We start from the raw sequence: 23438 nt of genomic DNA, 5'->3' as shown, positions 1-23438 counted from the left end.
CAGAAAGATTTAATAAGTTATCCAAAGTCACATAGCTAACTGAAGATAAATTACATTAACAGCAACATACCAGGATGGTCCATGAACTCCCCCAGCTAAGATCTATGAAACTGTACTGGTTCCTCCTAAACTTCACTTAAAAAAACATTTGCTGAAGGTTGAGGAACAAGCTATCTAGGACCAATATCTGTATTTGCCACCCAAATCTGTAACTTTAATCAGAATTCCACTAACCAGCCCCTCACACATCCAAGTGATCAAAAGAAAAATCCTGTAAGTTCAAGTTCATCTCTCTTGTAAGCATCTCAGAATTTTACCCCACTGACCTAAAGACACTTTAACCTGCACATTCTCAAAAACAAGAAGTGAAAAGCAAGGACTCAAGTATTTTTAAACCCATGTTCATAACGGCATTACTTACAATAGCCAAAAGGAGGAAGCAATACAAGAATCCATTGACACATGAACACATAAAATGTGAAAGATACAATCAGAAAATTACTTGAGCTAATCATTGAACTGAGTAAAGTCACAGGATACCAAAAAAGATCTTCACGACCCAGATAATCACGATGGTGTGATCACTCACCTAGAGCCAGACATCCTGGAATGTAAAGTCAAGTGGGCCTTAGGAAGCATCACTACAAACAAAGCTAGTGGAGGTGATGGAATTCCAGTTGAGCTATTTCAAATCCTCAAAGGTGATGCTGTGAAAGTGGTGCACTCGATATGCCAGCAAATCTGGAAAACTCAGCAGTGGCCACAGGACTGGAAAAGGTCAGTTTTCATTCCAATCCAAAAGAAAGGCAATGCCAAAGAATGCTCAAACTACCACACAATTGCACTCATCTCACATGCTAGTAAAGTAATGCTCAAAATTCTCCAAGCCAGGCTTCAGCAACATGTGAACCGTGAACTTCCAGATGTTCAAGCTGGTTTTAGAAAAGGCAGAGGAACCAGAGATCAAATTGCCAATATCCGCTGGATCATCGAAAAAGCAAGAGAGTTCCAGAAAAACATCTATTTCTGCTTTATTGACTACGCCAAAGCCTTTGACTGTGTGGATCACAATAAACTGTGGAAAATTCTGAAAGAGATGGGAATACCAGACCATCTGACCTGTCTCTTGAGAAACCTGTATGCAAGTCAGGAAGCAACAGTTAGAAGTGGACATGGAACAACAGACTGGTTCCAAATAGGAAAAGGAGTACGTCAAGGCTGTATATTGTCACCCTGCTTATTTAACTTATATGCAGAGTACATCATGAGAAACGCTGGGCTGGAAGAAACACAAGCTGGAATCAAGATTGCCGGGAGAAATATCAATAACCTCAGATATGCAGATAACACCACCCTTATGGCAGAAAGTGAAGAACTAAAGAGCCTCTTGATGAAGGTGAAAGAGGAGAGTGAAAAAGTTAGCTTAAAGCTCAACGTTCAGAAAACTAAGATCATGGCATCTGGTCCCATCACTTCATGGGAAATAGATGGGGAAACAGTGGAAACAGTGGCTGACTTTATTTTGGGGGGCTCCAAAATCACTGCTGATGGTGACTGCAGCCATGAAATTAAAAGACGCTTACTCCTCGGAAGGAAGGTTATGATCAACCTAGACAGCATATTAAAAAAGCAGAGACATTACTCTGCCAACAAAGGTCCGTCTAGTCAAGGCTATGGTTTTTCCAGTGGTCATGTATGGATGTGAGAGTTGGACGGTGAAGAAAGCTGAGTGCTGAAGAAATGATGCTTTTGAACTGTGGTGTTGGAGAAGACTCTTGAGAGTCCCTTGGACTGCAAGGAGATCAACCAGTCCACCCTAAAGGAGATTAGTCCTGTTTGTTCATTGGAAGGACTGATATTGAAGCTGAAACTCCAATACTTTGGCCACCTCATGCGAAGAGTTGACCCATTGGAAAAGACCCTAATGCCAGGAAGGATTGGGGGCAGGAGGAGAAGGGGACGACAGAGGATGAGATGGTTGGATGGCATCACTGACTCGATGGACATGGATTTGGGTAAACTCCGGGAGTTGGTGATGGACAGGGAGGCCTGGTGTGCTGCGATTCATGGGGTCGCAAAGAGTTGGACACGACTGAGCGACTGAACTGAACTGAACTCAACAGGATACCAAATCAATACACAGAAATCCCTTGCACTCCTATACACTAACAGTGACAAATCAGAAAGAGAAATTAAGGCATCATTTCCATTCACCATTGCAATAAAAAAAAAAAAATACCTAGGAATAAATCTACCTAAGGAGACAGAAGAGCTGTATACAGAAAACTATAAGACACTGATGAAAGAAATCAAAGATGATATAAACAGATGGAGAGATGTACCATGTTCCTAGACTGGAAGAATTAATATTGTGAAAATGACTATACTACCCAGAGCAAACTACAGATTCAATGCAATCTCTATCAAATTACCAATGGCATTTTTCACAGAACTAGAACAAAAACTTCACAATTCATATGGAAACACAAAAGACCCCGAATAGCCAAAGCATTCTTGAGAAAGAAGAATGGAGCTGGAGGAATCAACCTTCGTGACTTCAGACTATACTACAAAGCTACAGTCATCAAGATAGTATGGTACTGGCACAAAAACAGAATACAGACCAATGGAAGGAGATAGAAAGCCCAGAGATAAATCCATGCACCTATGGGCACTTTATCTTTGACAAAGGAGGCAAGAATATACAATGAATAAAACACAGTCTCTTCAATAAGTGGTACTGGAAAACTAGAGAGTTTCATGTAAAAGAATGAAATTAGAACACTTTCTAACACCATACACAAATATAAACTCAAAATTGGTTAAAGACCTAAATGTAAGACCAGAAACTAAAATTCTTAGAGGAAAACATAGGCAGAATACTCTGACATAAATCACAGCAAGATCCTCTATGACCCACCTAATAGCGTAACAGAAATAGAAACAAAAACAAATGGGATCTAATTAAACTTAAAAGCTTCTGCACAGCAAAGGAAACCATAAACAAGATGAAAAGACAACCCTCAGAATAAGAGAAAATAATTGGAAATTAAGCAGCTGACAAAGGATTAATCTCCAAAATATATAAGCAGCTCAGGCAGCTCAATATCAGAAAAACAAACAACCCAATCAAAAAAATGGGCAGAAGACCTAAATAGACATTTCTCCAAAAAGACATACAGATGGCTAATAAACACATGAAAAAGTGCTCAACATCGCTTGTTATTAGAGAAATGCAATCAAAACTACAATGAGGTATCACCTCAAACCAGTCAGACTGGCCATCATCAAAAGATCTACAGACAATAAATGCTGGAGAGTATGTGGAAAAAAGGCCGTATGACCCAGCAATCCCACTACCAGGCATATACCCTGAGAAAACCACAATTCTAGAAGATACATGTATGCCAATGTTCACTGCAGCACTACTTACAATAACCAGGACATGGAAGCAACCTAGATGTCCATTAACAGATTGGACAAAGATTGTCCATTAGCAGATTGGCCACTGCTGAGTTTTCCAGATTTGCTGGCATATCGAGTGCACCACTTTCACAGCATCACCTTTGAGGATTTGAAATAGCTCAACTGGAATTCCATCACCTCCACTAGCTTTGTTTGTAGTGATGCTTCCTAAGGCCCACTTGACTTTACATTCCAGGAATGGATAAAGAAGTTGTAGTACATATATACAATGGAATATTACTCAACCATAAAAAGGAACGAATTTGAGTCAGTTCTAGTGAGGTGGAGGAACCTAGAGCCTGTTATACAGAGTGAAGTAAGTCAGAAAGAGAAAAACAAATATCATATATTAACGCATATGTATGGAATCTAGGGCTCCCCAGGTAGCTCAGCTGGTAAAGAATCCACCTGCAATGCAGGAGACCCTGGTTCAATTCCTGAGTTGGGAAGTTACCCTAGAGAAGGGATAGGCTACCCACTCCAGTATTCTTGAGCTTCCCTGGTGGCTCAGATGGTAAAGAATTCACCTGCAATGCAGGAGACCTGAGTTCGATCCCTGGGTTGGGAAGATTCCCTGGAGGAGGGCATGACAACCTACACCAGTCTTCTAGCCTGGAGAATCCCCATGGACAGAGAAGCCTGATGGGCTACAGTCCATGGGGTCACAAAGAGTCAGACATGACTGAGCGAGCAAGCACACATATATGGAATCTAGAAAAATATACTAATGAACCTATTTGTAGGGCAACAACAGAGATGCAGACATAGAGAAAGAATTGTTGACACAGGTGAGTAAGGAGAGGCTGGATGAACTGAGAGAGTAGCACTGAAACATATACACTACCACATGTAAAAGAGACAGCCAGTGGGAATTTGCTGTATGACACAGGAAGCTCAACCTGGTTTTCTGTGACAACCTAGAGGGGCAGGATGGGGTGGGAGGAGGGAGGGAGTTCAAGACGGTGGAGATATATGTATACCTATGGCTGATTCATGTCGATGTATGGCAGAAACCAATACAACATTATAAATCAATTATCTTCCAATTAAAAAATAATTTTTTAAAAACTGTGGTATACAATGGAATATTACTCAGCCTGAAAAAGGAAATTCTGACACATGATAAAACATAGGTGAAACATGCAGACACTATGCTAAGTGAAAAAAGTCAGTCACAGTAGGATAAATACCACATGACTCAATTTACATGCAGGATGTAGAGAAATCAAATTCATAGAGACAGGAAGCAGATTGGTGGTTGCTAGAGGTGTAGACAGGGAGGAATACAGACTTATTGTTTAATGGATACAATTTCAGTCTAAGAAAACTTTTAAAATTCTGGAGATGGAAGGAAGAGACGGTTGTCCAACCATGTGAATGTACTTAATGCCACTGAGCTTACACTTAAAATGATAAAATTTTATGTATGTTTTACCAATTGAAAAACAAGAGGCCAATATTTTTCTTTCCACAGACATTAGCATGAGCCCTGCAAATACTACATCCCAACTTTCTGTAACCTCAGCATAAATGATGGGCTGAAATTTACATCATGGTACACAGTACTGAGTACAGGGCCAAACATACAAAGGTGTTTTGATGGGGAAAATAAAAGGCACCCAATATACTCAATCAACAGAGAGTCATGAACACTTGAGCAAGAATACAAATTCAAAATGAGCACTGCACAGCCTTCAAGACAATACTATGGCAGTTTTCAGAATAATCATCAGCTGACAATCAAAGCTAACAACACACTGAAGTACAGTTGATCCTTGAACAACGTGGGTTTGAACTGTGTGGGTCCACTTATAATTAAGATTTTTAAAAATAAATGTATACTATGTTATTATATGATCTGTGGTTGGTCAAATCCACAGATGTGAGACTGTTGGTAGGAAGTGCAGACTGTAAAGTTATAGGTGAATTTTTGACAAGGTTGGAGTGGGGGTCTGGGTGTAAGCAATCCAAAACCTCAACTTAAGGGTCAATATTCTAACAATATTCTAGGAAATTCTTGGGGATGCTGGGTTTGACTCCTAAATCTTTCTATTTCTACTAAAGGAGGATCCAAATCCCTGGCTTCAAATACTCTTAACCTGCACTGAGTGAAAAATAGAGAAGTTATGTCAGTGAAACATCTGAGGTATTCCCTGGGTTGGGACAAAGGATAGTGCACAGGTTCTGGAAAGCCGAGCCAGGAATGGGTGTCCTGACAGTTCCCTGCGTCCCAAGTGAATTCACAGAGGCAAAAGCAGCCAATCTGTTTTTCAAATGTGAAGAGTTCGATACCACCCACCTGAGAATCCTGCTGTCTGACACAAGGCCACCTCACTGCAAAAGGAACCTTGTTCACAGAGCGGTTCCTAGCATTATTATACCCGACACAATGAGGACTTTCCCAGACTTTTTCTATTCTGCTTTGAATATAAGTGGAGGAAAAGAAGGTAGCAAGCAGCAAACCATGTTGTCGTGTAAGAGCGTGGAGTGAATAATGGATATGGGAACTTCTCCAGAACTAAAACCTCTCCCCACATTGAGGTAAACCAGGTGCAGAGAGGAACAAGCCAACCACGGGAAGACACAATTAAGTAGTAGGTCAGCGCCTGCCTCAGAGAAGCAGAGGGGAGGTTTAATTACAAAACCAAGTGAATGACATTTAAATAAGATTAAAAACAGGAAGGAGACAGAGAGCAGAGCACAAATAAATGTCTTTGAAGAATCAGGTCAGAGAGAGCAGTCTGTTTGAACAGCTTTACCTGCTATGAAGACAGAGAGATAGAAAGCAAAGACAAGACTAAGCCTGGCCCTATTTTGTGGCCTTGCATGGAGTTAGGATGAGAGGCCACACATCCCAAGTCAAAACCTGATCATTAGGGGAAATGGGTAACTTCACAGTGACTGATAGAAGAGAAATACTTAGAACCAGACTTTATTTTGGGGGCTCCAAAATGACTGCAGATGGTGACTGCAGCAATGAAATTAAAAGATGCTCCTTGGAAGGAAAGTTATGACCAACCTAGACAGCATATTAAAAAGCAGAGACATTACTTTACCAACAAAGGTCCATCTAGTCAAGGCTATGGTTTTTCCAGTAGTCATGTATGGATGTGAGTGTTGGACTATAAAGAAAGCTGAGCGCCGAAGAATTGATGCTTTTGAACTGTGGTGTTGGAGAAGACTCTTGAGAGTCCGTTGGACTACAAGGAGATCCAACCAGTCCATCCTAAAGGAAATCAGTTCTGAATATTCACTGGAAGGACCGATGCTGAAGCTGAAACTCCAATACTTTGGCCACCTGACGTGAAGAACTGACTGACTGGAAAAGACTTTGATGCTGGGAAAGATTGAAGGTGGGAGGAGAAGGGGACGACAGAGGATGCGATGGTTGGATGGAATCACCAACGCGATGGACGTTAGTTTGAGTAGGCTCCAGGAGTTGGTGATGGACAAGAAAGCCTGGCGTGCTGAAGTCCATGGGATCGCAAAGAGTCGGACAAGACCGAGCGACTGAACTGAACTGAACAAGCCAATGCCTCTGTAACCCCAAAGGCACTATAAACTCTAGCCAATTCGAGCATCTCTGGACAAAATCACCAATTACTCAGGGACACTGCCAGCAATCAGCAGGCTCACTGTCAGTCAGCAAAGTGGCACAGGAAGGACTTAAAACCAACACTGACCAGCAGGATAATTTAAAAATACACTAGGTGGGTTCTCAGAATACAGGCATCTAGCTGGCTGTTAAACCCAAGCGCCTTACTGAGAAAGAAACCAATGAATCCAACAAGAAAATGAAACGGCTTTGGTTATATGCTATGAGCCTCTCCAGGTGAACAGAGCACAAAAGTCAGTATACCCAGTGGGAGGATTCTGGGAAGATGGCAGAGCAGGAAACATCAGGAATCCCTCTCCCCACCAGGACAATAATTGCCCTGGCAGAATCTGTCTGACATAACAATTTTAGAACTCTGGACTCTGATGAAGGTTTGCAACTTCTACAGGAAAATTTGGATGGTAAATTTGGTTCATTTTGGTCAATTTCAACTTTTAGTACATTAGCAGCTACCTATCCCCAATCCCAGGCCTGTGGTAAACAACTGTGCGCCTGTTTCTAGAGCAGCTTGCACACAGCTTGCAGGAGCTAGGGTGGACCAGCTCCCAGATATGGCAATAATGGCCATATCTTCCAAATATTGGGGATCTGTGCTATGATCACTGATTGCTGCTTCTGATCACAAAGATGCAGACAAAGAGGTGGGCATCCATTTTTGTTGCACTTCCCCTCATTGTTACAAGCCTGTCCCCCCCACAGATAAGTGACATCTAGGTTTAAGGGGCCACTGCCCCTTTTATCCCCACCTTCATTTTTTGCTTTTCCTCTTCCAGACATTAAAAACTAGGACATTCAATACAAATGAACATTATCTAAGAAACAGAAACAGACTCACAGACTGAGAGAACAGACTTGTGGTTGCTAAGGGGAGGGTGAGAGAGGGAGGGATAGATTGGGAGTTTGGGGTTAGCATGTGCAAACTATTACATACAGAATGGATAAACAAGAAGATCCTAATGTATAGCACAGGAAACTGTATTCAATATACTGAGATAAACCATAATGGAAAAAAATAAATACATATGTATAATTGAGTCACTTTGCTGTATAGTGGAATCTAACACAACACTGTAAATCAACTATGCTTCAATTTAAAGAGAAAAGGTAAATACTAGGACAATAAAAACATTAATCACGAAGAGCATTCAGAAACAAACAAAAAAAAAACTAGGACATTCAGAAACAACTGCATATTCAAGGAAAATTAGAGAGTGACTGCACGTGCCCAAGAAAAAAGCTCAGAAAAGATCTAAGAAAAGATTAAGTTTATACCTCAGGCTGATCCTCAGCACAGACACAGCCTATAGTCAGAAACAAAAATAACAGTGAATTCCCTGGTGGTCCAGTGGTTAGCACTCTGGGCTTTCACTGTCGAGGGTCCTGGCTCAAATCTTGGTTAGGGAACTAAGATCCCACAAGCCATGCAACGCAGCCAGAATAAATATATAAATAAAAATAAACAAAAATAATAACAAAAAATAGATAACTCTGCAGGAAGGGGGGAATCTGATTTCTTGAACCTTCAGGATACTGTAAGTAAAATAAGTCAAGTCACAAAAGACAAATACTGATTCATTCCACTTACATGGAGTACTTAGAGTAGTCAAAATCATAGAAGACAGACTGGTGGTTGCCAGGGGCTGAGGGGAAAGGGGAAGAGGTTCAGTTTTAGAAGATGAAGAGTTATGGGGAACGATGGTGGTGATGCCTACATTACAGTGTAAGTGTATTTAGTACCACTGAACATACACTTAAAAATGGTTAAGATGGTAAATTTTATGTTATGTGTATTTTAGCACAATAAAAAGTCAGTACGTCAACAACCTGTGCTGTCTAAAGGCTCTATGTCCTAGATGAACTGGAGAAAAGAACAAATCCTTTCTTTAAATAGAAGTTAGATTCTGTCTTCCCATTTTCCTTGCAACTGAAGTGTATCTGCTAAAAAAGAAAATAAAATTCTCAACTATCTCCAATTCCCCATTTACTTGGGGACACTGCAGTCCTCACAGTTACCACCCACCCTCCTTACCATGAAACCAAGTTTTTATGTGAAAGTTCCCATATGGAACTTAGACTCTGAGCAATGCAAGATCCTATACACATTCTGTGCAGCTGCTTCTAACTAAGCATGCTTAGAGGCCACCATCTTCTTCTAGGGCCCTAGACACCTACTGATTTTTTCCAGCACTGCCCAAACGAAAGAGAGTCAAAATCACCCTTGAAGAAATCTCAGTTAATGAGACCATGTCTCAGTGGAGCCATGTGATGTAGAACCAAGAACTTTACTTTCTGCTCAAATGAGGGAAAAACCACTAAGAGACTTGTCCTGCTCACTCGAGATCCAGGGAATGACGATACCTTATGAAATCAAATGACACTTTCCTACACAACCAGTACAGCCAGCACAACAAAAGCACAACTACTCTTTCCTCTGCCTTTTTTAGTTGACAAGATGCTAATGGGCCTACGAGAGTTGCCATTTCTCTGGATGGGAAGTGCCTTTTTGTGCAGAGAAAAGAACAGAGATTTCTCACTCTCTTAGGTGGGAATCTTTTTCTCCTTCTAACAGGCTAAACTTGTTAGAAATTCTTATCTTTTGCTTCTGCCAAGATTCTAAAAGAAAGATTCAAAATAGTATGAATTTTAGATTTAGCCAAATGTGGTGATTTGAAGGGAAAAAAGGTTTCCTGGCATTCTTTTTCTGCCCTGGGGCTTTGTACACTGCTATACAGGATCTTCCATAACAAAATTATGAAAAGAGAGAAATACCTTCAAATGCTCCTACATTAGAACATTCTAACTTTAAGAAGAACTGATTATCCACAGAAGAAAGAAGCCTCCATATTTTTGCACATGGAAGCTAGAGCAGTCTTAATTAGGCACATCAAGCCTAGAATACATCTTGTAACAGATTCCCCTAAATCAGAGAAAATTTGGGGAAAAAAAGAACAATTTAAAAAGCAATTTTAAGAACAAAATAGCAATAGCAGCTGCCAAAATTCCTCTTGCCATATACTCTAGCTGTTTACTGCTATGTTCTTCCCCACCTGCATACTCTCTTCAAAACTTAAAGCAGCAATATCATAGTTATGTAAGATGTCACCATTGGAGGAATCTGGGTGAAGGGTACAAGAACTCTCTGTACTATTTTTGCAACTTCCTGTGAGCCTATAATTATATCAAAATAAAAAGTTTAAAAAAGTAACCAAACTAAAAGAAGCAGGCAATTAAAAACTCAAAGGATAGTTTCCCCAAATCAGGAGGGGCTGGCAAACTGTCAAAGCTATACCCATACAAGAACTGCCAACTAATTATATCTACGGTTCAGGTCAGTCTTTCTCCTGAAAATTTCCAGTCCTGTATAACACCTACAATATAACAAGCACGCGATGAAAGCTCTCAATTCCCAGTCTCAAAGTGTACCTAACCGTGAAGCCACAGACTTCTGTCAGTGATGAGTGCGCCAGCTGGATCCAGAAAGCTGTGACACTCTCTGAGTTTTCTATTTTTCCCAGTAGGTATCTGAAAGGTCAGGCCAAGTACAATTTCTCTGTTTTTCACAAAGCTGTGAATGCTTTGGATGCTATTTAGCACAGTGAAGCTGAACAGATTGTTTTGGGGGCTTTGGGGGCCTTCTTCCTGCAGGGAGGCAAATGTTGCCTAGTGATCTGCTTCTAAGTATAGGAGTCAGGAACTCTTAAGTTCTGATCATGGTTATTTAGTCTGGTTTCCATGATCCTTAGCAAGTCACTTATCCTTCTATACGTTCCCCAACAATGGTGATAAAAATAATGACTTATCACCCAGATATGCAGCAGAGTGAAAGGGTAAGAAGGACTGTGATCCATAGATATATGCCAGATATAAAATGCCAACATAAACCTGTCTTTAAATCAACCTGTTTCCAGACTGTGGAAAGCTACACTATTTAAACACAGGCTGGCTCCCCAATGTCCCTTCTGCCTGCAGTGGAAGCAAAATAAGCTGACTCCACAAAGTTCTCTGTTCAAGTATTTCCCTCTCCAACAACTATATGCTTCTCTCTAAACGTTCTACTCATTCCTTGGTTAATGGCTTAGAAACTAAGTTTCTATTTTCACTTGGTTAAAAGCAATCCATGTGTCTATGCTACTGCTAAGTCACTTCAGTCGTGTCCGACTCTGTGTGACCCCATAGACGGCAGTCCACCAGGCTCCGCCGTCCCTGGGATTCTCCAGGCAAGAATACTGGAGTGGGTTGCCGTTTCCTTCTCCAGTGCATGAAAGGGAAAAGTGAAAGTGAAGTCACTCAGTCGTCCAACTCTTAGCGACCCCATGGACTGTAGCCTACCAGGCTCCTCCATCCATGGGATTTTCCAGGCAAGAGTACTAGGTAAGGAAAAAAGTGACAAAGGAAAGAGAAATCACCCACCACTCCCTTTCATACAAACAATTCAAATAAAAAGGTGAAGTCAGCTCAAAAGACACATGAAAACAAATATTCTAATACTATTTTTTTTTGAAGTCCAAACACAACATTGTGCTCCCTTAAGAGAATGCTGACTCATCATCAATGGAAAGTCTACATACCCATTCATCCATTTATTTATTCACTCAAATATTTTCTGAGCCCCTGTTACAAGCCAAGTAGTGCACTGGGAATAAATCAATGATTAAAACTCAGGCCCTGCCCTCCAGGAATTTTTTTTAAGAGGAAAAACAGATAATCTAAGCAAATCATTGTACAGACATGTGCAAACACACATAACAATGTGATATGCTAAAACAGAAGCCCAAAGTTCTATGAGAATAACAGCAAACCAAACATAGTGACCAACATCAGTCTTTAGTCTCAGGTTCAGAGATAAAACTAAAGTTCCCAGGAGGAATGCAATATAATCGGTAAATAAAGAAAAACTATCTAACCAAATATAAAGATGTTCTGTGAAGACAGAATTGGGAGGCCAAATGCTAAAATTAAGACAGCGATTCTTCCCCCCACCCCCTTTGGATTCCAACTTGAGATTTTTTTTGCTTGTATTTATTATTTTTTTAATTTATTTTTAATTGGAGGATATTTTTTTTTACAATATTGTGCTGGTTTCTGCCATATATCAACATGAATCAGTCACAGAAAGACTGGGATGCTTAACATTGGCTTCAGAAGAAGGTCCATGAACTCTCTGAAATTACATGCACAATATATATGTGCAAATGGACATTTTTCTGGATGCAAAGATATCTTTCATTATATTCTCAAAAGCAAAGAACTATTTCACTAGGATCTCAGGCTAAAACTCGGTTTTCTATCTTTATCAGAGGAGCATTTTAAGACCTAATCTTTTACTCAAAATAGGAAGTCTGGGTAGCCTAGAGGTCAGAGAAGAGCTTTTGAACTTCCCATTACTTGGAGAAAAACAGTGACTGCTGAAAATAGGGTAATGAGAAAGACAAGACTTTTTCCTTTCTATATTCAAGTTGAGGTTAGCCTAAATATATTTCTGCACATACTCAGATACCATGGTGACAGGCATCATATAAATAGACCATGGCAGCAGGGAGTAGGTCAGGGATTACATCTGTAAGACCAACATATCAGGCAGGATTAAAGCCCCAACTAATATAGCTGGCTCCTCATCATAAAACCAAACCTGAAAACTCCACATAGGAATTTGGAGGGGGATCCCTGGCTACTTCCCCAATAAGAAAGAGGTAGTCAAACAGTGTAAGAATAAAAATAACCACTCAAAGTGCAGTGATACTAAACACTCTCATTCCAAATAATAAAATGCATTTGCCATCCATGCTTCCCGGGCACCTGAGGTCTCTCATGTGTCTGACCTAAAAACACATGCCTTACCAGTTTTATTTGTAAGTAAAATTCAACTAAAGTTTGCAGCACATGTATGGGCAAGCATCTGTCTACATAAACGTATTTGCCATGATGAGTTTCACATATCTCCCTCAAATCTATACGTCCGTCTAGAAGGCAAAGAAAGAATGAAAACATGGGCAAACTGACATATGAGGAGTATTGCCAGCCAAGGAGTGGGTGGATCCACCATAGACACATTTATAGTCACTGATTACAATATTATACATTATTATGGGCTCTGATGCATCAGATGTAGTCTAGTATTTTGCAGCTTTCCTTAACACCTGCTGCTCTGCATCTCACTGTATATACTCCATGTATGAACACAGGGAGTCAGGTTCCAGGAGGGCTCACCCAGTCTACATAGAAAAGGAGCTAACCTCACCTGGCAGAGAACTCCATACAAATGCCTATACCCGGAACAAGCAACCATCCAAGCCTCATGAATGACACTCATATACACCTCAACCTATCAAGGGCCTTAGCATGCCAATCAGTCCTGAGATAGCAAATATGACATAAAGTACTCAAAGAAAGTCAACACAGGATAAAGAACTGTCTTCTTGCTTCACAGTTTCTCACCAGAATAGAGAAAGCTAACATTCAGAAAAGATAAAAGACACTTTTTAAATCTCTTTAAAAGATAATTGCCTCTTTAAATAAAAATGATGGAAATGTATTTTGGGGCTTATAAAATATATAAAAGTTAAATGTATGACAACAGCACAAAAGACAGAATGCAAGGGAGTGGTAAGACAATAAACGGAACCCCTAGGACCCAGGGAGACAGAGGAGGGTGAAAAGGAGAAGGCAATGAAAAAGAAGAGAAAAAGAGGAAGAGGACAAATGATGACAAGAATAGGAGAAAAGCCAGAGAGCTCCCAGGGGCAAGAGAAAGGATAGCTAGGAGAGAAAGTAAAAGCAATAGAATAAAAGAGAAAACGAAACCAGAAGAGAATCAAAGGCAGGCAGAAATAACCACTACCATCAACTCTTTAGTACTACAACGTGTAACTTCATCCCAGTTATAGACATAAACCATTTGTACTTGTTACACTAATGTCCAGAGACTTGCATCATTTTTGTGTTTTCTCTTTAATTCTAAATTTTTACATTAACCATACAACTAATTAATCATACAACTAATGCATAGGCAACCAAATAGTCCTTTATATTAAAAAGAATTGTTCCAACCTAAGAAATTCAAACTTCAGTCATTTCAATCTCTTTTGATCTCTCTTTAGCTTTTCTGACATTCTCTCAATTTTGAACTCTCACATAATCATACTCTTCTCATAAAATATCAAAATGCCACTATTGCCACTTAGTGTTGTTATCCTTCTCCCCCTTCACCACCACAGGCAGTAACTGTAAAGAATTTGCTAATCCATTAATTAAAGATCTCTACTTCCCACTATGAAGGACTAAATTTAGAAAGCCAAACTGGGTTGGGAGGAAACCATGTGTCACAACAAGTGAGATGAATTTCATGGCAGGGGGTGGGGTTACTGGCCCCTTGCTCACAAAGCCTCTGACACTCACTCACACTTCTCTGCTCAGAATACAGAGAAGCTCCCCCAAGGGTGGGGCAACAATTTACCACTATAATCATCTGGAGAAGATTTTATTGTACTATCAGGTCACAAAAGCCACAGGACCTATCAGCAAGCAAATGCCTCAGGAAACATGTCTCCTCTACTTTCCTGAAACCTCCAATTTAGATGCATAAAAGAAAGGGGTGGCAAGCCAGTATTAATTGTACCCTTAGAGAAGAGCCACTCTTTTCCTCCACAGGGGTGGCAGTAACTTTACTGGGCTACCAAATGGATACAAAGACAAAAGTAAACACTGTAATTTGCTGTTTTTGTCTCTGGCACAGGGGGAGTGGTAAAACTGACACTGTCTGTAAATAGTAATAATGCCAGATATAACACAAAGAACAGGGTTTCCCCCCATCTCTCCACCCCCTCCCCACTCCCCACCCCCTCCCCACCCCTTCTCCCTAAGACATTCCTCCTGAGATTACTCATCCCCAGGAACCACACAGAAGCCTCCCTATAGTCCATATGCTATTACCAAATGGAACCAAGAGAGAATCCAAGTTTGTACTGACTCCTCAATGGAAGAATCAATGGAACTCAAGAAACATTTAATTGTTTCTGCCAGCTGACAAAAAAATACAGGGAGAAGGAACAAGAGAGAAAGTATAAAATATATATGTGACATGCTTAGGTTTGGATTATAACAAGGCTGAAATGACAAAAAGAGTTGAAAATAAAAGCATCCTAAACAAAGTAAAAAGTTTGTTTGTTTGTTTGTTTTAAATTCATCTATGCCCAGGCATAGGGGCTCATAAAAGATACAGGAAACGATGATGAATTCAGAAAAGAAAGTTACCTGACCAGAGCTCCCGCCAGGTATAATGCAGGCGTACTCTACACTTCTTCTGATAGCAAAGTAGTTTATGTACTACCTGAATGCAGCGCCTGGAACAGAAAAAGAGAAGAACTGGAATAAGTCTAAAGTTACGGTGCAACTCATCAGAGATAACCTTTCTTTAACGAGGCAACTTTTGCTAAGACCACAAAAAACACTGGATATGAATCCGTACACATGGGAAAGAAAGGAACTTCTGCAACTTTCTGGTGTATAAAAGCCCCATCCCCAAACACACACATTACTTGTGCTAATTCCCCTATCTCTAGAAAAAGGGAGTTATAACCACATCTAAGTCAGTATTCAATTAGGCACTACTTTTACCATTCCCTTGAGTATCTTTCCTCAGAGGAAGAATGCACCATGAACCAAAATGAGATTACATTCAATACTGCAAACATGGGATGCAAAGATATAAAATTAAAGAACTTAAGACTTTAGATCTATTTAAAATATGTTTTTGATATAAATCAAATTTTAAATAATACTTAAATTTTATTTACATTAAAGATTAAATTAACAATTCAGTTCTTCGGTTGCACTAACCACACATATCAAGTACTCAGAAGTCATGCGTGCCTAGTGGCTACCATACTGGACAACACAGAAACACAGGACATTTTTATAATCACAAAAATTATACTGGACAGTGCTATTCTAGATCACTGGACTATTAAATATTATTCACATCCCAACAACATAAATGCTTTTGAGAATATTTCCAAATAAACTGAAAGATGAAAGACACTTTTAAACATTATAAACCTAACAAAAAAAATGTTTTTTTATCTCTGACTGGGGAAGAATTTTGAAAGCCTAACAAGTTATGAGTGAATGTATAAAGGAAAATATTGATAAAATTTATTTCCTAAAAATAAAAATTTCGGGACTTCCCTGGTGGTCCAGTGGTTAAGAACCCACCTGCCAATGCAGGGGACGTAGGTTCGATCCCTGGTTGGGGAACTAAGATCCCACATGGCGCAACTTTGGCACTACTAAGCCCACAGGCCACAACTACTGAGCCCACACACCACAACTAGAGAGGAATGCAACAAAAGTTCCTGCAGAAATGTTTTGCATGATGCAACGAAGATCCCATGTACTGCAACTAAGACCCAACTGCAGCCAAAATAAATAATTTTTTTTAAAAAGCCTTTAAAATAAATTTGAAAAAATAAAAATCTTGTTTGATTAAAAAAATTGTAATGATTAAAATTAAAAGCCAAATGTGGGAAATTACATTTGCAACAAATGACATGAAATGGTTACTATGCTTAATACATAGGAGTTTATATAAATTGATAAGAAAAAATAACAACACACCTAATAAGAAAGACAGGCAAAGGAAATGGACAACAAATCCCCCCATCCCCAAAAAGAGGAAAAGTATGGAAGTTAACATTTTCCTATAATGTTCAATTTCACCTTAAAAAGGTACATTAAAACAAGATTCTGTGTTCTTTTGGGGGGGGGGGTCACGCTGTGTGGCATGAGGGCTCTTAGTTCCCCAACCAAAGCTAGAGCCTGTGCCCCCTGCAGTGGAAGTGTGGAAACTTAACCACTGAACTGGCAAGGAACTCCCCAACAAGATTCTGTTTTTGCGAACCAAATTAATATAGATTTTAATGCTGACAGCTAGAGGTATGAACAATCTAAATGCCAACTAATGGATAAATGAAATGATGTTGTACACTCAAACAATGGAATATTACTTGGCCATAAAAAGGAACACTATAACATGGATAAAATCTGAAAATATGCTAAGTAAAAGGTCAGTCATAAAAGATCACATAATATATAATTTCATTTACATAAAATGTCCAAAATAGGCGGATATAGAGACAGAAAGTAGATTGGGGGTGGGGAGAAAGAGGCCCAAGTCTTGGACTATATTGCTCTCAAGCTCCAAGATCATCACACAAACCAAAAGATTCACAGGAAACTGTCAGACCTATCTTCATTCATTCCATAAATACTGACTGCGAACCAAATGAAGATCTAGCAGTTAAGTCTTACCAAAACTAAACTGTCAAGTTCCTGGAAGTTAGATCCAGATAGTCTGCTCAGTTCAGTTCAGTCGCTCAGTCATATCCGACTCTTTGTGACCCCATGAACCGCAGCACACCAGGCCTCCCTGTCCATCACCAACTCCCGAAGTCCACCCAAACCCATGTCCATCGAGTTGGTGATGCCATCCCACCATCTCATCCTCTGTCATCCCCTTCTCCTCCTGCCCTCAATCTTTCCCAGCATCAGGGTCTTTTCAAATGAGTCAGCTCTTTGCATCAGGTGGCCAAAGTATTGGAGTTTCAGCTTCAACATCAGTCCTTCCAATGAACATCCAGGATTGATCTCCTTTAGGATGGACTGGCTGGATCTCCTTGCAGTCCAAGGGACTCTTAAGAGTCTTCTCCAACACCACAGTTCAAAAGCATCAATTCTTCAGTGCTCAGCTTTCTTTATAGCCCAACTCTCACATCCATACATGACTACTGGAAAAACCACAGCCTTGACTAGACAGACCTTTGTTGACAAACTAATGTCTCTGCTTTTTAATATGCTGTCTAGGTTGGTCATAACTTGCCTTCCAAGTAGTAAGCATCTTTTAATTTCATGACTGCAATCACCATCTGCAGTGATTTTGGAGCCCAAAAAAATAAAGTCAGCCAGTGTTACAGGCATATGAAAGAGGCTCTTTCTCTCGAAACTCTTCTGACAACCAAAGAATGAGGCAAAGAAAACAGAAATAAGCAAGGCAAAAGGGTGCAGCAAAAAGTGGCTTCTCCACACCTAATATGCCGCAGGTGAAATTCAGCTGAATGACAATACTTCTAGAGGTGAGATTAAGACTCTCTCAGGTTCTGGGGTTTTAATATGAGACAGAGTATCCTGAGATCCTACTAACTTCAGCAGACATCATATCAATATGTAGGATACCAATCTGACAGCTCATGAAATCAAGCAAAAATGGTGACAGCTAATTTTCTGGGCCTCTTAGGAGAGGGCAAAAGAAAAAGGGGGGAAAAAAAACCCACCACCAACAGCAACAACAAAAACACAACAAACTTCCCTCTATGGAGTGAGACATAAGGCCATTAAAGTGCCTGACAACATATCAAAGACACAAATGAAGAGAAATAAATTTGTAAGTTAAAAGTCCTGCAAGTTTTCAAAATAATTCCAATAATGGAATTGGCCTGCACTGCTACCTCACTAGCCTATTCTACTTGCCTCATTATTCACATCTCTCTGTTCTTTCCATTCCTAACAGTTCTAAGTGGTCTTACAGGAGACTTTCAGACAGAATTTTATAAGAGGACTATATGACAGAGATCTCTCTTAAAAGACTTCAGTATATATTAAAAATATTTTACAAACCAGACAGAAATATAAATATATAAATACATACAACAGAATTTGTATAAATACATACAACAAAATTTTTAAATAATTCCCTTTTATTCTCTAAATAGAATATAGAGAATATAGAATGGTGGCTCATATGGAAAAGAATCTGCCTGCAATGCAGGAGACCCACGTTCAATCCTTGGGTTGGGAAGATCCCCTGGAGAAGGAAATGAAAGGCAACCCACTCAAGTATTTTTGCCTGGAGAATTTAATGGACAGAGGAGCCCAATGGGCTATAGTCCATGGAGTCACAAACAGTTGGACATGACTGAGCGATTAACACTTATTCTCTAAATAAACTGTATCAAAACCACTTACAAAGTGATATAAATTGTAGTGTAAATCTTCCTAATACTTTCCAAACCACTTACTGATTTTTAGAAATTGTGGTGTGATCTTCCATGTGATGCAGCTGTCAATAGCTACAGGATGCTCTCGTTTGAGCCATGATTTAACTCAGGAAAATACAAACTATTCTATCAATTTGTCATTAAACTAATAGTCATTAGGTCCCTCCCTGGGGCTGAAACCGGTGCTGCAGCTAGCAAGGGTGGCTGGCCACTGCCCATGCATGACCACTCACACACAGAACATTCCTGGACACTAGCACTTCTCACACACCCTAGATCTGGACACCTTGTCTCTGTTGACAACATCGTCCCAGCACTGAGCCACTATGGAGCAGCAGTGAGACACTACCTATGTTACCACACTCTGGTGCCAGCCCACTCTGGTTCAAAGGCTTTTTATATCCACTCCAGGCTCCGTTCCTTTTCCTGCAACCACCCAACAAGGGACATCATTTGCCTTGTGGTCTCAGTAACTTACATTACTTACCAAACAGAATGAAAATTTTAAGAACTGCTATGATCTTAAAGATATGCTGGCTGAATGACTCCAAATTGACAGCTTAGGGCATTTCTTTTATGCATGTAGCAGTTTCCTATTTCTACACAAGACAGTTCCACTTTAATCTGAAACTCTTCTTGTGGGGTGTACTGAAGTCTCTACCCACAGGTCTGAGAATTCCTGATTTAGAAAGAGTCCAAGTTTTCCACATAAGAGTAATTTAAAGGAGAGTTTTCTCTCCTCAGAGACCATTTCCCCTAACTCCCAATCCTGTGCCAGCAGTAGGAGTTGGCAGCAAGAATCAAAGACTAGCAGCCAGAAGAGAAAATTAATTGGTTGGGTTTTCCTACCTCTTACTGCTCCAGGCAAAATTTTCTTTTTTTATTTTTTTTTTTGTAAAAGCACCTTTCTCTATTATTACTTTACCTATAGCATTCACACACAGATATGAAACTATTTTGTTTCTAACCCAGATTCTGGCTTGAGTATTAAGTCTTTCCATATTCCGTATTAGTTCATATTTCACCAGGAAGATTACAAACTTATCTGAAATGGTAGAAATTCATTTTGCTTTCAATTTCTCACTGTGCTATATGCTGCTGAAAAGCAGTATATAATGAGAAGTGAGAGCAGCAACTTGGCCTGATGCCCAGCTGGGAGCAGGTAAGTTCACCTAAAAAGGACTTGATGCTCCAAATGCCAGAAACTGGAAAGAGGGCTGAAAGTGGGGGAGGCAGATATGGAAATATGCCCATGGGTAGTAATGGAGAAAGTGAATTCAGCCTGAGGGTGGGACCTTCTGCCCAGCCTCTGTCAGCTTGATGCCTCATTATCTTCTCCATCTTCCCTAACCTCAGGACATTCAATTAGGAAGCAGGTGGAAAAGGAACTGAGAAAGCAAGCAAAACAAAAAAAATGCAGGAACTAGGGGGAAGAGGGAAGATCAGGTTCGCTGGCTGGGATGTGAGGGTTTGGGTAGACAGACAGGTATCTATAACTCTTCTTTAAGTGCTGAACACACAGTCTTATCATGTCATCCCCACCTTCAACTGTTACCCATCATCCACTTATTTCAGGTAACACTTTTTCTACTCTCTTATCCTTCCTCTATCCACCCTACACTCTAATCCTCTTGAATTTCTTTCTATTCTCCAAAATAGGCCACACTATCAAGTCCCCAAGCTTTTGAACATGCTGGTCCCCTGCTTGGGGTGTTGCTCCCCACTCCTCTGCATACAAAACCGCCTACTATTTCTTCACGACTCAGGTCAAGCTCAGCCTTCTCTGATGCCCCAGTGAGCATTAGTCACCCTGTACAAATCTTTATCATTTATCATAGTAGAAGTTAAGAAAGAGTACAGCCTCTTTCCTAAGACAGACTTGAGCTTGAATCTTGGCAATGCAACGTACATATGCAACTGTGGTAGCTGGCCCACAAGATGGCCCCCAATGGTCCCCACCTCCTGGGATTCACATCCTTATGGAGTCCCTTCCAACAATGCATTAGGCTTGGTCTGCGTGACCAACAGAAATGGTATGTCATTTGAGATTAGGTTATAAAAGGCACTATGAAATCCATCTTGGGCTCTCACTCTCCTCTTTCTCTCTTGGATTACTTGCTTTGGAGAAAGTCAGCTGTCATGTCAAACAACCCACATGGCTAGGAACTGAGATTTACCAACAACCATGTAAGTGAGCTTTGAAGCAATTCTCCAGCCCCAGTAGAGCCCCAGTAAAGCTAACATATTGACTGAGCCCTATATCAAACCCTATACTGAAAGCTGCTACTGGATGGCTAAGCCAAAGAAACTGTGAAGTAATAAATGCCTGCTTTAAACTCCTATGTTTTGGAGTAGTTTATTACACAGCAATAGATAATACACCTGACAAGGGGTGGGAACAACTTAGGATTTACTGTGAAAACTTGGGTTCAAGTCCAGACACTGGTGCTTACTATCAGAATAATCCAACCTCCAGAGCCTCAGTTTCCTTCCTTGGAAAATGAGTAAACTAAGACTATAATAATATATTATAAAAAAAAAAAAACACCAAAAATAGTATATCCTAGAACTAGAACATAAGATAAATAGGCTAAAAATAAAGCCTGTAGCAAAACAAATATAATCCCTGAGGTACTGACGTTCCACAATCCCATCTCAAATAAGCAGAAAATTCATCTGATAAGTGTTATTAAAAAAAGCTGCTTTTCATGGTCTTTAAATTGCAATAAGGGGCTTCCCTGATAGCTCAGTTGGTAAGGAATCTGCCCGCAATGCATGAAATGAAGGATCAGACTAATTTTAAACAACCAAAAGATACAGAAGAATACAAACCAGAACCTATTTATCTAAAAGTAAAATTTGTATCTTACTTCATACCTAGGGAATTAAGAATATGTAGCCTACAAATAGTCTAAAAAGCTGGAGATCTACTCAGAGTAAAATCCTTCATATCTCCCCAGATCCCAGGCTCAGCATTAGAATAAGGTACCCTAAGCTTGCTGTGCACCAAACTTCTCTCTTACTTGAAAAAGTGAAGGTACTAATTCTGTTGTCAGACTGAATCCAGATGCGTTTTAAGGAATAAAGATAATATATATACTTGAGATCACACTAATATGGCACAGCTGTTCCTAGGCATTAATGAAGGAAGAATGCTGAAATAGCAAAGAAGCGAGAAAGCCTAAAGGCTTAAACTTTATTAAAATATGAAGATTTTCAGTTGTTTCTAGTTATACTGGTTGTAAAGAATTGTGACAGACAATCAGATATCCTTGGGAGGCAGGAGACTCCCAGCCAGGCCACTACATCAACACAATCTAACTAGCTAGCGGAGTTCTGACTAGGTTGCTAGTACAACATAGGCTAAGAATGAACCAAAAGATCTCTGTCTCTCTCTGGCCTTTCCCTACCTTCTAAATACTGCTGACTCCTTTGATGCCAAGGTCTAGGGACGACTAAGTGGGTTGCTGGTATTCCATATCTTTGGATACAAAAGTCACCTATGATCTCTGCTTCAACATATCAGCCCTATTCTTCATGCAGTGTGCCTAAAAGTGATAATGAAGATATGTGGTTTGTGCTTTCCCCTCTTTCTGGAAAAATGTTTAAACCCAGGCCATAAAACACTCCCTGACACTTCTCTGCATATATATGTGCTTTTCCTGAAGTGAAGTATACATAAAAATTTTGTGACTATTGAACTTCTTATACTCAATTCTATAAAATAGATTTGCACACATTAAATGAACCATGGTACTTACACATAGAGATCCATAGGAAACTCCTTCATCATGTGTGTTACAATAAACTCCACCATCAGGTCTGAATGGGAAAAAGAGAAAAATCAGATCAATCTGAATGAAATGCACTGCTTGCCTTTGGAGATGGGAGAAAAACTTTATCAGTACACCTTACACTCAAGCTGAATGGCATCAACTAACCACATCTTTATTAACGTGCATTTAAATCTGTTTTATATAAGGCACTTTTTGCAACACTTTCACCACCTGCCACTTGTAAGGTAACAAGAAAATTAGTTCACTCTCCTACTTCAGAAAGATACTTTGACCTGCCAATAAACTCAGACACAAGGGAGATTTCACTGTACAGATATTTCATACCATGGCACTAATGCAAAATGCCAGAGGGAAATCATATTCTGAGAACCAAGTGATGAGGCAAGCAGAGAAAAAATTATGGGTCACATCTGTGTAACCGGAGACTCAAACTCTAAAGCTATGTCAGTCTTTCTTGTCTTCCTATCACACTCAGCTTGACAGATATTGACCAAAATGGTCTGGGGAGGTTTA

The 23438-nt window shown here is 39.9% G+C and overlaps 1 protein-coding gene across 50 annotated transcripts in view; it reads right to left on the bottom strand.

Moving 5' to 3' along the window:
- ARMH3 (armadillo like helical domain containing 3) overlaps positions 1–23438 on the bottom strand; it is a 185580-nt gene that overhangs the window by 112135 nt on the left and 50007 nt on the right. For all 50 annotated transcript variants that reach the window (XM_081546409.1, XM_081546540.1, XM_081546534.1 and 47 more), the window contains 2 exons: positions 22890–22950; positions 15332–15420 (listed from right to left, as the gene is read on the bottom strand). In XM_081546409.1, coding sequence (XP_081402535.1) covers positions 15332–15420; positions 22890–22950 — 150 coding nt within the window. The remainder of the gene's footprint in view (positions 1–15331; positions 15421–22889; positions 22951–23438) is intronic.

The sequence above is a fragment of the Giraffa tippelskirchi genome, chromosome 2 (assembly GCF_054371585.1).
Source record: "Giraffa tippelskirchi isolate mGirTip1 chromosome 2, T2T-mGirTip1v1.2.pri, whole genome shotgun sequence".
Classification (NCBI taxonomy): Eukaryota; Metazoa; Chordata; class Mammalia; order Artiodactyla; family Giraffidae; genus Giraffa; species Giraffa tippelskirchi.
Note: the sequence above shows the minus strand (reverse complement) of the source record. Positions and strands in the feature narration are given on the sequence as shown.